The 14,078-nt window shown below is 44.5% G+C and overlaps 1 protein-coding gene across 1 annotated transcript in view; it reads right to left on the bottom strand.

The window, feature by feature from the left end:
• PPM1H (protein phosphatase, Mg2+/Mn2+ dependent 1H) overlaps positions 1–14,078 on the bottom strand; it is a 134,540-nt gene that overhangs the window by 14,048 nt on the left and 106,414 nt on the right. The window contains exons 7-8 of the mRNA XM_050910442.1: positions 4,118–4,181; positions 2,313–2,420 (exon numbers count right to left, since the gene is read on the bottom strand). Coding sequence (XP_050766399.1) covers positions 2,313–2,420; positions 4,118–4,181 — 172 coding nt within the window. The remainder of the gene's footprint in view (positions 1–2,312; positions 2,421–4,117; positions 4,182–14,078) is intronic.

Here is a 14,078-nt window from a genome sequence, read left to right as displayed (position 1 = left end):
CTCTATCAAAGTATCATTTCACACCACCCTCAAATTACTTTTATATGCCTATTTCTGGATATAGTCTCAGGGATGCTTACCTTTCCTTCAGCTAAATTTTAGTGGACATAGCATACCAGAGCTTTGTCACGGTAGAAGTAAAATGTTCTGAAAACTCACCACGTTGCCCCCAACTTGGGAAAGGATGCTGTAATTACAGCAGAAACAGAAGCCAGAGGGCTTGGATCCTCCCTCTGTCACGACTCACTGTGTGCCTTAATTTCCTGTGCCTCCCCTTTTCCAGGTCTGGAAACCAGACATTGTGCTTCCCTACCTCTATATAAACAATTCGAAATCCAATGTTGCACAAGGGCCAAATATGACTGCTGCTTGACGCCACTGCCTTTACTTCCAAGTGCCAAGCTTCCCAGATGGCAGCATAAAGACATTTCTTAATGCTGATTTCTGTGCAAGGTACACTGTCCACGTATGGACAGAACAAGTCAGGGAAAAACACGAGGAGATAAAGCACTGGGGCTCTCTCTCGGAAGAAAAGGACGAGATGATTAAGAGAAGGTGGTGCAGTGGAAAGCAAGCTGGAGCATATGTTACTTCCTAATAAAATTCAGGGCTTTTTTTGCCAGTATCTCTAAATTGAGGTGGCTGGTGCTCTGTCTTTCCTCCTCCTGCCCTCGTACATTTCTGCTGAATTTAGCTGTGAAAGGAACGTGGAAACAAAGCCAATTTTGCTTCCCTTTTGCGAAGCAGTTAAGAGATCCTGAAACGTGGATAGCATATGAACTGGATGTCATATTCCAGAACTTAAACACGTACAGACACACTCCACACAAATCAGAAAAGCCCATGAGAAGCTTCGGTTTATACACACAGACAAATACTGCAGCAGCAATTGGCAGAGATGATACTGCTGAGATACTGTGCTGCAGCCATTACATATCCCAGAAACACTGGGTCTCAGCATGCCAGAAAGAAAAATAAATAATAGGTAGAATTGCATCATTTTGCTGGCACTAAACAAATCCATCACAGTGATGAGGGCAGAGCTGCTGCCTGCCTGGCGGAGGAGAACAAGAGCAGGTCCCAAGTGAGGGATACCACACACTCAAAGGGGAGAGAGGGAAGGCACTGGATTGACAGCAAGGAAACACGAAGAAGGGGCCGTCTGTAGATCTCCCCCTTTTCTTCAGGGCCAGAATCTCTCAGCGCTTTTTTAATTTTTATTTTTAAACTCTCAAAGATGTTCTAAGCAAGGTTAATTTAATAATTTGATTCCTTCCTAGCAGTATTATGTCATTTGTGTATTTTCATTCTCTCGCACTGCTGTAGCAAGCAATAAATTCAAGGTCAAATACTGGGTATGGTTAAAAGTCCAGCAAGCCAGTTGACAGTGGACAGCTCTCAGCATTTGGGCTATGGAAGCAAAGCCTCCTCTTTTTGTGCTGTCATCAGATGGTTTGCCCTTGTTTAATATTTTACGAAAAATATGTGTCATCTGTTCCTTGACGTAAGAACAGGAATGCAGTTACAGAGGGAAAAAAAACCAAGGTTTGCATGTTTCTTGTTAACAAATACATTCAAATCCCTTTGGAAGGCTTGATATCCTTCACTGCAATGTCTCTGGTGGTCAAAAACTGGAATTGTTTGTGGCAAGGCAAGTCAAAATGATGGAGGCATTTAAAACTATCCCTAACACAAATACTGCATAATCCCCTCGTTATGCCACCATTCGGGAATGCACACTGCCATTCCTACCATTCATTTGGTGTTTGCACAAAACCATCATAAGGAATTAAGAACTGGAGGTGAAGGGGCAGACAGATGGAAGCATAAAGCACTCTTCCAATCGTTCGTGGCATTTTCCTGCTTAAGAGTTGATCTGGTATCCTCTGTGTAATGCAGGATACTACATGGAAGACATCCAGTGCTCCCTTCCGGAGAACACAGATTTACATCAGCTTCTGTGAAGGCAGCATGATCTAGGCCTCAAGGGGAGCTGGAGCACATGAAGGTGGGGAGAGATGGGTGTCTGTCACACTGAATGGCGAGGCTACAGGATAACTGCAGATCAGGGAGCAAGAAAGCATCAATGCTCTGCCAGGGATGTGGAGCAACCAGAGCCAGGGCACACAGCTGGGGAACTTACAACGTTCCTACTATCTGGATGTTACTAACATGCTGCACCTTTGGGAAGTGCAGCATGTTACCTGGATTGGACCACAATCAGAATGGACAATTTGGGAAGGACAAATAAGCATACTAAGTATATTTGTTTCTCTCCCACAAATCAGATAGTTGAACCTTGGCTGTTTTACCTCGGGAGATGATGACAGGAAAGGTTTGATGTATATATTGGAGTCGTGTACTTTCAGGTCATGGTCTCCCAGTCCTCGGGTCACTCCAATTGTTGCCATAACCCGAGCCTGGAAATAAAGAAAAGCAATGGGATCAAATCTTGTTACATGCACTGTGTCAACAGGAAAGAGATAACGTTCCTACTCCGTAACTGCTACAGTTACGGATGAATTCCCTTTTCTCTCCCAGAAACTCTAGATTTAACACAGCTAAGCAACTTCAAAGCATTTCACACTCATGTCATCTCCATTTCCCTTATTATTCCAAGCTTTGTATTCATCCACGTCCCAGTCTGCATACACCCATCTTAGACTGCGACCATCTGTAAGGGACTGGGACTATGGAAACCTAACCCAGTTGCCTCACTGTCCCACGTCAGTCTATGAGAGCATTCCTTCAGCAAATTATACTGTTAGTAAACAGGTTTTATAAAAAGGATGAGGAGCCTAATTACTCACCTAAGAAACCTGCAGCCTCTTCCTGTTGACATATTGCCGTATATTCCCTCCACAAAGGAAAAGTGCCAAAGACCACCTTAAATTGCTGAACACACAGGTGACAGTGGCACTGACCACAGCGCTCTCCTCCGTGGAGAGCCAGTCTAGGGCAGGTCTGCTGTCACCTCAGGTCTACCACTTTCTTCCCCAAGCACCCTCCTTTGCGACATGAGCTGTCTCCCAAGAGGTGCTGGGCTCGTCTTCATTAACTCTTCTCCAAAGACTGACCAGGCAGACAGCCTCACGGGGAACCTTGCTCTCTGCTGTCTGCGTATCACTTCCCCCAAACTCTAGTTCAGAAGCTGCTGCAGCTAAACAAGAGAGCTCACAGCATCAACAACAGCGAGCAACTGACTCAAAAGTATTTTGCCTCACTAACCCCTGGCTCCATAAGGCAGTAAGAAAGTAAATTAAAAAGATGTGCATGAAACATTTTGCAAATAATTATAAACCTAACCGAATTCAGAGATAAGCTGCAGGTCTGAACTTTCAAAACTTGGACTAATTTTGAAAAGCGTGTATTTTTGCATTGAGATAAGAACCTAATGCAGCAGGGGAGCACTATTTAGAAACACAGCAAGCATACCAATATCGGCAAACTGACACCACTGCGTCCTTATATTGATCCTATTGCTGCATCCAGCTAAGCTCGCTGGGATCAGCACTAATGATCTCACTGTTCTTAATCACAGAGCTGGAAACAACGTACCCCCAAACGAAACGGTTTGTTTCTCTCTTTCAAGAAGAACAGAAAAATTCAACAGTGAGTTCACGTACACTAGCTGAAGAAGATAAGGTTAAGGGGTGTTATACTTTCCAAATCCTGCCCTGATCCCTCTCCTTCCTAAATTAGTTTTGCATCTCAGAGCACTATTAAATATCCTCCTGCTTTGTTTTCAGCAAACATGAGGTATTTTGCTATCTTCATCCAGCCTAGTTATATTTTACAATGAAACCAGGAACATTTTAATTCAATTATTTAAGACGGGCTCATCGTAGCATACTTACAATGAAAGAAAAACAAAAGCAAACTGAACAGCAAATGACTATATTTGCTATAAAAATGCTTTTTAGTATGTTGAGCTCTCCCTGCCGCCCCCCAGACATGAGACTGATTTATGACAGAACCAAGATATTCTTTCAAGCTGTCAAAACGATAAAATAAAGAGATACTGAGTAGAAAACACTGGACTGCCACAGGCTAAACCGAGTGGTAAGCAGCACAGAATTCCTTCTTCCTTTGGTCTGAGGAAAGCAAATGTGCCCACCTTCTTGCCTTCTCCATATATAAGGGGAAACTTCAGGTCATCTTCCTCAATGGTTTTGTATGCCCTGTGGGTGGAGGACAAACAACATTTATAAAGCTTGCACTCAATTAGTGACCCACTGCCCTGAAACAAGCAGCTGTGATTTTAAAAAAAAAAAAATTAAAAAAATTATTATTTTTCCTAGGGACTCTGTCTTTGAACGAAGATATAAATTTCTTTTTCTGTGGCAAGATTTTCCCTAAAGAATTATCTATTTCACCAAAAGGAAAAGTGAACATGAGGAAATACCTAACATGCCAAGCTGGTCTTGTTGCTTGCAAGGAAAAAGAGGCGGACTGGAATAACATCCTAATCAGCTAAGATATTGTTGGCGATGGCAGCAGTTATACTATAATACAGTGTCATTAAAAAAACCCCAATCAAACAAACAACAAAAAAACCCCAAACCCACCAAGAAGCTAACCAATGACTAGATTCACACTGTTAACGTGAAATGGTGAGCAATGACAGGACGTGTACACAGTCAAAGTGTGAAACAGCTCTCCGATCCTGTTCTCACCTTTCAGGACTGCTTAAACCAAGACAAGCTTCACGTGCTGAAGAGTCTTAGAAAGATATTTAGTGCTCATTTGACCTTGACTGCAACAGTCAAGGTTGTCAGAGATTTCACGTTTCACGGCAGCTTTCCCATGGCCAAGAGACAAGAGACGTAAATGCTCATGCTCTGATTCTGTCTACCACATGCCTGCGTACTCTACCTTTTACACATCCAGCTGTTGACACTGATGAGGTGAGAAGGTGAACAATTTTGCCAGTGAGAAATAAAAAAAAAAAAAAAAAAATAGACAGCTGTCATTCTCATAAGCTGCAGAGTCCTGTGGTTTGTATAACACATGCTCGAGCTGAGGTGTTGGGAGTCTCTTTGGTTAAAGTACGTCGCCCCAGAGGGACGTGCTTCCCTTCATACCACAAAATTGTGCCTTCCCAGCCTTTCCCTGCATGTTGTCCTTCCCTCCCGGCCCACCTCTGCCCAAAGGCCTTGGGGTGATACCAAAATCATCCCCTGAGCATGCAAGTCAGCGCTCCCTGCCAAAGTGGAAAGGATGAGCGGGAGGAGGGAAGGCGTGATGGTGGGTCCCCTGCCAGCCACTGCCAACCCCTGCTGCGTAGCTCTCCAGCTGAGCTGGCTGCTTGAGCTCTGGGGGAGTCGCATTCGATCAGGTTTAAGCAATGTTAAGGCTGTGACACAAACCAGCAGGAAATTAAAAATTAAGGGTGAAATCCTATATTGTTATTGAACTGCCCCCTGCTTCACCGAAATATGGCATAGACCTGGGATCAATAAATGGTGTTGTATTACACAGCTATACATGCTGCATCACCTAGGCAAGCCTCAGACTTAAAAGAGAGTAGTACAGACATTTAAATCCCACCTTTACATTTCCCAGTAAACACAGGTAGGGCCCATATTAGGGTTTGGGGGTGAGGGGAGGGTGAAGAAAAAAGGAAAAGCAACCAAAATGCATAGAAGAGACAGTACTGGAGGACTCCGCTCTTGTACTACAAAACATTACTACGTGTGAAATCCCAAAACGGAACCAGGTGAGGTTTGCAAAACACAGTGGGTGCTTCATGGGAGACCACGTAGTCAAGAATATCTTGAGTACATAACCATGATACTTGGGCATCTCTATAAGAGACAATACAGTGAAGGCATTTAAATGGCATTTTGTACTGGGGAGGGCAAACAGATTAGCTCTTAAACCAAACAAAGAGGCACAAATCACTACAAGTAGCCAGCATGATAATACTTCCCTGATGTTTAAATCCCGGAATAGCATTTTGTTGGGAAGGATGAGTCAGTCATGGACTTTGCTCTTGTTCCTTCCTTTATTTCCATCAGGGAATAGCTAATGTCTCCGCCTCACTCACCAACATGGATATCCTGATTTGAATGTGGAGGAAGAATTTTACCATCCCTGACCACTCGTGAACATGTCCCAAAGCTTCCGGCTGGACCTACAGTGCTGGAAGCCCTGGCGAAACCTCCTCGAGGAGAAGTCTGACCTCTTTCCTATTCCTTGCATAGAGCCAGTTGTTCTCTGACACCAAGAAAAGGTATCAGCTGAGTCCATGTTGGACATCAGAGTCAAATGACTAATCAAACCACAAGCCCGACAAGACAACCATTCCTATTGGATTTTCAAGTTGTTGTACATATTTGTTACAAATAGCAAACAAGACTAAGTTGATGTGACTTACCTATTTGCAACCTTTTAAAAGGAAAAACTAAACCCATTCTTTACCCACAAACTGTATTATCTGCAAGATAACTACAAATACTTAAGACCAAAGCCCTTACTTTACACTGTCCTGTAAGTAGCCAAAAACAGGGACCGAGTTTTCTTCCCTCTCCCCTCTCCTTCCTTACATTCTCCTGCATAGCACCTCACACTGACAGCGCTTTAGTAAGAAGGAAAAAAAAGAAGGGGTGAAAAAGGCATAATTTAGGCCAGTGTCCTTGAAAAGAATGGTCCCGACTGCCGAGTCCAGCATCTTTTATGGAACCACCATAAGGACCATTGTCCCCAGGGCCTTCAACTGTGATACAACAGTGTAAGGATGCTGGAAGGGGCTGTGTTACAAGGGCTGAAGCTAACGTGTTTCATCAGCAGATTAGGAAGGGCAGCTGGCTAGCCTATGACCTCCTGAAGCTATGTGACTAAGCGAGGGAGGCCCAGAAGGCTACAGTGATTTGTTTTGTGGTTTCTCACAGCAAATCACCTCTTGGGCTCAGAACTTGGGTGTCAAGACTCATCTCAAACACGCTTTTTCTGTTGATGTTGCCGTTGCCTGAAAAATTATCAGCGCTTGAAAAACAATGCTCAGAACTGCAACCACAGCAGTGGAGCTGGCACAGACACACTGAAAAGCAACCTGAGACAGTCTAGAAAAGTACATATGTCCTGCATTACTAGCGAAACAGAATTAATAATATATGAGCGTGTGGTTTGCTGCAAGAGAAGGATGAAGGACAGCTTTTCAGCTAGCAGCTCAGCAACTGCACTGGGGAGAAGGAAGGAAGGAAGCTATGAAGTTCATTTTGATTTATGCCCTGTGAAACCTCCTGTACTTTGTACGTGTGTTTATTTCACACAGGCTACAACCTTCTGGACTATTTCACTTGATTTTATGTAATAAAGTTGCATTTATACCTTCGTGTGCTGTTTAGAGTGCGCTGTATATAAAGATATAATATGGCAGTAGGTATATCAAACACAGACAGAGAACCTGAGGGGGTTGTTTAGCTTTTTTAGTGCCAACATGGCCTTATTCAGCCATCTACGTAATTCAGCCTAGCTCGCTGTTTTAACAAACAGAAACACAGGGTTGCAACCTTCCACTCTCCCCATCTTCCTTGTCTGCATCCCAGGAGGTCTCAGTGGCCACCAGGGCATGACAAGACAGGTTATAAAGACAATGCTATGCTATTGCTTGCTGCTCTCAATGAGCCTAAATCCTGTCAAGTGCTTCTGCCACGTAAACCTCTATTTTTCCAAATGGAAAAACAGGGCGGCAGAGGGGGGAGTAGAAAAGGCGAGCTTATGCCCAGCTAGATCTAGCTGCATTTTTTCAGTTAACTTCGTTTCTTCTTTTCATTTCCAAAGAATTATGAAATGCTACTGCTGTCCAAAAATACTGAACTAGGGCTTGACATATGTACCACCCACAAAGTTACATTTGGACTCAGGATCAACATTTTGGAAAACCGGGCCAAATCGCACCAGGAGCCAAAAGAGATGTCAGAAAGAAAGAACTAGGACTGACATGATGTTACTCATATGCTAACTGGAATCTGCTCTAAATACATAGTGAAAAAGTCACTAGAAGCTGCTAAATGCACAAGACAATCTACGAAAGAAGTCTCCTACAGTGCTGAGGTCATTAGCAGTGCTTTAGGCACTCTTTAAATAAAAGATTAGCAAAGTAACCTGCATATTGCTGGGTCAGAACTTGAAAAACTGGTCAGCTCCCAAATAGAGATTTCAGAGCCAAAATCCTAGATAATTTCTTACATGTGTTATGCATTCTCCTGCCATATAATTTGTTCTTAAAATTGGCCTTTTGAAAGCACGTAGAAATTCATGTAAGAGTAGAAGTTGTTGATGACCAAAACCAAAATCCACATTATATTTTCTTTTACAGCAAACTATGTAAGGTTACTGGTCATGAAAAGTATTGTGTTGGCATCCCCAGGCACAACAGATGGTCACGAAAACACAATCTACCCTGACCTGGAAGGCTCAGTTCTGTGAACAACAGGGGAATCCAGACTCTGTGCTCTGCTTTTCCATAGCACTTGGCTTTAGAAAGTTTGTCCGTATTTCACATCTCTGCTAGTGAGACCTCATAGTAAACTGAGAATTAAACCTAAGGAAAAGCAAAAAAAAATCATCAAAGGGCTTTAGCTTGAAGCATAGAGCAAAACCTGCTTGTGGCAAGGAAGCAAGAAAAAGCACTATGGCTTCAGAAGTGTCCTAGTTCATACTAAGTACAAGGATGAAGGCTCTCCTTTGAGACAGGTTTGTGGATTCGGTGTATTTCTAGCACTGCTTTGCTACCACTCTGTTAAAAAAAAAAAACAAACAAACAAAAACCAAAACCAAAACCCAACCAAACCCAGAACCATCCCCAAACACCCTCCACCTCCCCCCAAAAAATCCCCACAACAAAACTACCGCAGGTAACCAACTAGCCTCCCTTCCCCCAAGCTCAACTTTCTTTGGTCATACTAATAGAAAACCAGATTTTAATCTTGAGCAACACAAAACTTGATAGAAACTGTTTGGTTTTTTTTTTTTCCCTCTCCCACACAAGGAATCAGTGGATTGGAGCCAGCCCTTTGGATAACAGAGCTTAAAATCACCAACCGAAAAGGAACTGTTTATCTGTACTGTCTATTGAACTACAGGCATCAAACCAGTGTAAGTGTGTGCTTACTACCAAGAAGAAAAGATGTGTAGCACAGGTTAGGCACAGAGCCACTGGAAATTATGCAATTTATGTCTCGATCCAGCCATAATTTTTTAAAAATGTCCTTACACATAGGTGCTTCTGCAGAGTCAGGATCTCTAAATCCAGACAGCACTGTCTGATACTAAGTACCCTCTAGGTAGGTTAGCTTTAATGTTCCAGTGCCTCAGTATCTTTCCCCTATTACTCATCTGACATATAGTTTAATGAGGCAAAACTACAATAAACAAAGATAATAAAAGCACACAAACTATAGTAATGTTTGTTAAGAGAAAAGATGATGGCAAACCCAAATCAATTAAAGACGACTGATGCATGTGCACATATGCACAAAACAGTTTTTAGGGAAAGATCTACTCTAAACCAAGATACTCTCACAGGGTTTCTTTCAGGTAAAGAGGAAAACATACAAGTTTTAAAACACACGTTTTTCCCAGAAAATTCAGAAACCCCTTCTTCTGAATCTGAAACTGTATAATGCTTCTTTTTGCAAATCCCAGTTCTGTCTACCAATCTGCAAATTATAAAAAAAAAAAAAATTACAGTATCTCAGCATGACTTGTACACACATATGATCTCTGGCTTGGTCAAATCAGACTGGTACGTGAGATCTGGACCTCCAGGGAGCCTTCCCTGTTGTGTACAGTCCTAAGACAGTCTGGACTTTGGAGAGGATGTATCCCCCAGCACCACGTACTCATTCCTATGGAAGTAATTCCTAAGCAAAACAAACTATCCATCTTGGCCAGACTATTTTAAAGATTCAAGCACCAGCATCTTCTCTCAGGCACTTCCCGGAGTGTGGCCCATTTTTTAGTCCATTCACCTCTAATGGAGCATTAGAAGAAAGTGGTGGAGGAAAAGTCGGGGAGAGGGTGGCCAAGGATCTATAGAGGTCCTTGCCCAAAAAAAGGACAAATCAGGTAAAAAAATTAACTGAAGGTATTTATAAGCACTCTCCCTTGCTGCTTTTGTGCTCAGGAGGCTGGGAGGGACAGAGCAAATGTACTGTGAGCACTTTCATTCACTGCTTGTGACCGGTTGAGCTTCCACTACTGAGTGACAGAAACTGTGTGCAGATACTGCAGCTGCACATCAAGTGGATCCATGTTCTGCAACAGTCTCACCAGGCCAAGTCTTTTTTTTTCCCCAGTGAATTTGCTGTCTTGAGTGCTTCTTAAAATTTACTTCATCTCTTCTACTTTTAAAAGACAAACAGGAAGGTTTGTCAGCATTTTCTCTGGAGATAGAGGGGTAAGGGAAGTGGGCTATTAACACCCTATGGGCTTAATGTACTGTGATGGACAGAAAAACCGTTTGTAAATTCACGTTCTGCTGTACTTCTTGTTAAAAGGATGTGGTGAGGCAGATGGGAGAAAGACTGCTTGTTGACCTCGCAGTGCCTGCTCCACACTTGCTAGCTGGGATCCTCTGGAAGGAAAGGAGATTGCTGTTAAGGAGGAATCACGAAGCAAACTCTTCTGGGAAAGATCGCTGTAGTGTAGGATGGGGCAGGCAGGGAGACACAGCAAGCAGAGACCTCACCATCCCACAGCAGTGCTGGAAACTCCTCCGAGGAGCAAGGGGCCTCCTCTCAGCCAGGAGCAGAGCCATAAGTCAATCCTGGGTGGCAATGGAAAGAAAGACGATTTCCTGGGGACCCAGACGAGGTTGTGTCAAATCTGTGCAGCTGGGAAAGCCAGAGAAAGCAGGAGCAGGGGAAGAGACTTCACCTTACCAGGAGGAAGAGTTGGTTTTGCTTGGGTTTTCAGATTGAAGATTACCTCATTTCAGTTTAGTTTCTCTCTGATAAAAGAGATTGGGAGCCTTTTGTTTGCCCTTGCATATGCAGCACCTGATCTTGTGCCTAGGCAACGCCCGAGCAGAGATGCAGGGACAGGCCTTAGACACACTGCTTCCAGAAGGAGATGCTACTGCAGGACATGACTCAGACCAACCTCACTCCTGTCGTGCTCACTTGGCCCCAGAGAGGCCATTTACAAAGAGCTTTACCCCAGACTTAGGTTTTCTCTTTTGTCGCAGCACTATTACTTTCTTGTTTCTACTTTCTCCTGCCCTGAAGACACTGGCTCAGCTCCTGTGGCATGTGTGCACTTGGGGAAAACAGAGCCATTCGTCACTGTCAGGAGACGTGCTGTACACAGCAGGTCAGCTCTCACCTCCCGCTGCTCCTGCAGCGAGGGCTGCAAATCTTGAAAAGATGCATAACATGCACATTGCAAACAGCCATTCATCATCGCAGAGCTGTGCCCCAGACACCCAGGCACAACCCAGCAAGCTGCTCTGGTTGCGTGCACCGAAGAGGCACATCCCATCCCGCTCCTGGCTACCTCGCAATGAGAGACAAGAGCAAAGACACAAAAAGCAAGGCAAGTGGCGGTAGATTACGTTTTCTGCTGCAAAAACGATATCCCATCTCTCTCTTCTCCAGAAAGGCCCAGTGCTGCAAAGGTGGCCCATAATCATTAAATTATGAAAATGTAAGTTGCTGGGAGGAAATTAATACCAGGCATGACTGGGGAAAAGACTGCTTTCTTGTGAAGTAATTATGAAATTAAAATTTGATCTCTCCCTGGCGATTGTACAAAGGATACGGCTGAGGTCTCAAACACAACAATACAGCCAGGTTTTCAACAGAAGCAGCACAGAAAATTTCTCTTGACAAAAAAGCTCAATTAAAAAAAAGGGGGGGGGGGGAAGGATGACTTTTTGTAAATTACATGAATTTGGCTAAAAGGCGCAATCAAGCAGGTTACGGCACAGGGTTTGTAGACTTCCAATTAGTTTTTACAAGTTGGAATCAAGCTGTTAGGAAATGCAGCTTATCTGAATAAGACTAATAATGCTAAGCTAATTAGACCCACAGGCATTAGCCAGCAGATAAATTCAGGCCGAAAAGAGGGACACTGTCACTTTAAATACTGCCTTGGGATCGGTGGAAAAGCTAATGAGGAGTGTCAGTTGGGGCTGTTTTATTAGGTGGTTCTCCAGAGAATATAGCCCGAGGTTTCTGTAGCAGGGCTTCTGCGCTTGATTCAATAAATCAATTTATATTAAAGGGGGGCACAGCGCGGGCGCCTGCTCCATAAAGCATTTCTGTGGCATTTCTCAATCTGCTCAGGCACTCCTCAGGCAGGCTACCTGAACGTGCTTGTCAAAGGACATCGAGCCCAGCAATAAAGAATAAGATAGCGGCCACATTGGCAATATTTGTTCAAATCAGCTCACGCATTACCAAGCAAAACATGTATGTTGGCTCTCACCGGGGTATTCTGGATCTCCAATAAGTGATTAATGGGAGCCTGGTTTTTGTGAGCCAGAGTCTGAACCGCAGACGGCAAGGCGGGCTGGACAATGAAAGCAAAAGGTATCCATCCCAAACAAAATAAAACGGCTTGAAAAGTGAAGTTGCTTTTTTAATCAGATGCTTAGAGGCTGAAAGACATTCCCTGTTGGAAAGAAAAGGGTGAGCGCAGAGCAGGCTGGCGGCTTTCCAGGCAGTGGACAATATTGACTCTAGAATAAAATGGGTTTTGCTTAGCACTCGCCCCAGGGCACCAGCCTCCCTTCTTTGGAATAAATCACGTGGGCAGGCAATTCCCCGGCGGGGGCTGACCCTCAGGTGGCTAACCATGTGCCATAGCACCCCCTCGCCAGACACACGGACACGGAGCTGGCGAGGGCTCCGCTGCCGCCGCGCGTACGGCAGGCTCAGAGGCAGCACCCAATTCCCCTGCTCGCTGCTGTCCGGGGCTTCAGCCCATGATGCGCGGTGGGTACTACACCAGCTCTGACCGTTTTTGACAGGATGCAGCTCAACCCTGCACGCTCCTGGAGGGCAAAGGAAGCTGCCAACAAATCAGGTCAAAAAATGGACTTGTTATCCAGGGCTCTTTTGCCACCCTAAAATCAAGTCAAAAAGCTAAAGCTCTGATCTGGAAACAAGCCTTTAAAGAACTCCACTTCAATGCAAGCAGCAGAAAGGCCACTGTTTGCATTCCAAGGAGGAGCAAAAAATTAACTTTGAAACCACCAAAGCTGATGCCAGCTGGTAGTGCCTTCTGGATGCCTTTGGTTAACTGCAGCATTGTACGGCTCCTCCAGCCCCGCGGGAGCCTCAGAGGGGAACCCCAGAAGGAGCCACTGTGCCAGTGAGGGACACAGTAAGCCAGAAAACCAGGTTTTGGGAAGGTGTCTAGGATATAGTCAGAGCAAAGTACTTCAAAATTGTTCACACTGGATTTACCCACGAGTAAAAAAAAAACCTGACCATCCGTGTCTTAACTTTTATTTAAAGGGCGGAGACAGAGTATACTAATTCTGTGCAGATCTTTAAAGGAGCAGTTATCATCAGGCCTGCTTTTTTTCCCCATATATTTCTACCTCAGGCTACCTGCACCCCTTTTTAGCGCTGGCAGCACCTTGCTTACGTGGCCACCGAGTCCTCCCTGATGCTTCTGTTGCCAGGACTTGTCAAAGCCACCAGAACTACCCTCTCTCCAACACAAGTTTAACCTCTGCAAGCCACGGGCCTGAAAACCCCAGCTCAGAGACCCAGCTGTGAAAGACTGTCAGTAACACAGTTGTCTGCCAGCAAATTACGGCTCGAGACAGCTCAGAGGCTTGTTCAGCAGGAGACACAGCTCTTAAGATGCCTTGCCAGCTACAGTATGCGTTTTGCAATGGTTGCTCAACCACAACGCGCGTGGGGCAAGGGTGCAGGAGGGGCAGCTCACAGTCAGCTCCCACCTAAATGGGATTTATTTTAGATACATTTAATACAGCAGATTTCTCATCCCAACTGCCAATGCAGAGAAAGGAGAAAGGGGGGGAGAGCCGGAGGGAGAAGGGAAAGGCTGGTCTCAAAGCAGTTACAGGCAGCCTGGACTAGTGATGCGGTACACAT

This window comes from Gymnogyps californianus, chromosome 1 (genome assembly GCF_018139145.2).
Source record: "Gymnogyps californianus isolate 813 chromosome 1, ASM1813914v2, whole genome shotgun sequence".
NCBI classification, from domain to species: domain Eukaryota; kingdom Metazoa; phylum Chordata; class Aves; order Accipitriformes; family Cathartidae; genus Gymnogyps; species Gymnogyps californianus.
This window is presented reverse-complemented; position numbering and strand designations above follow the sequence as displayed.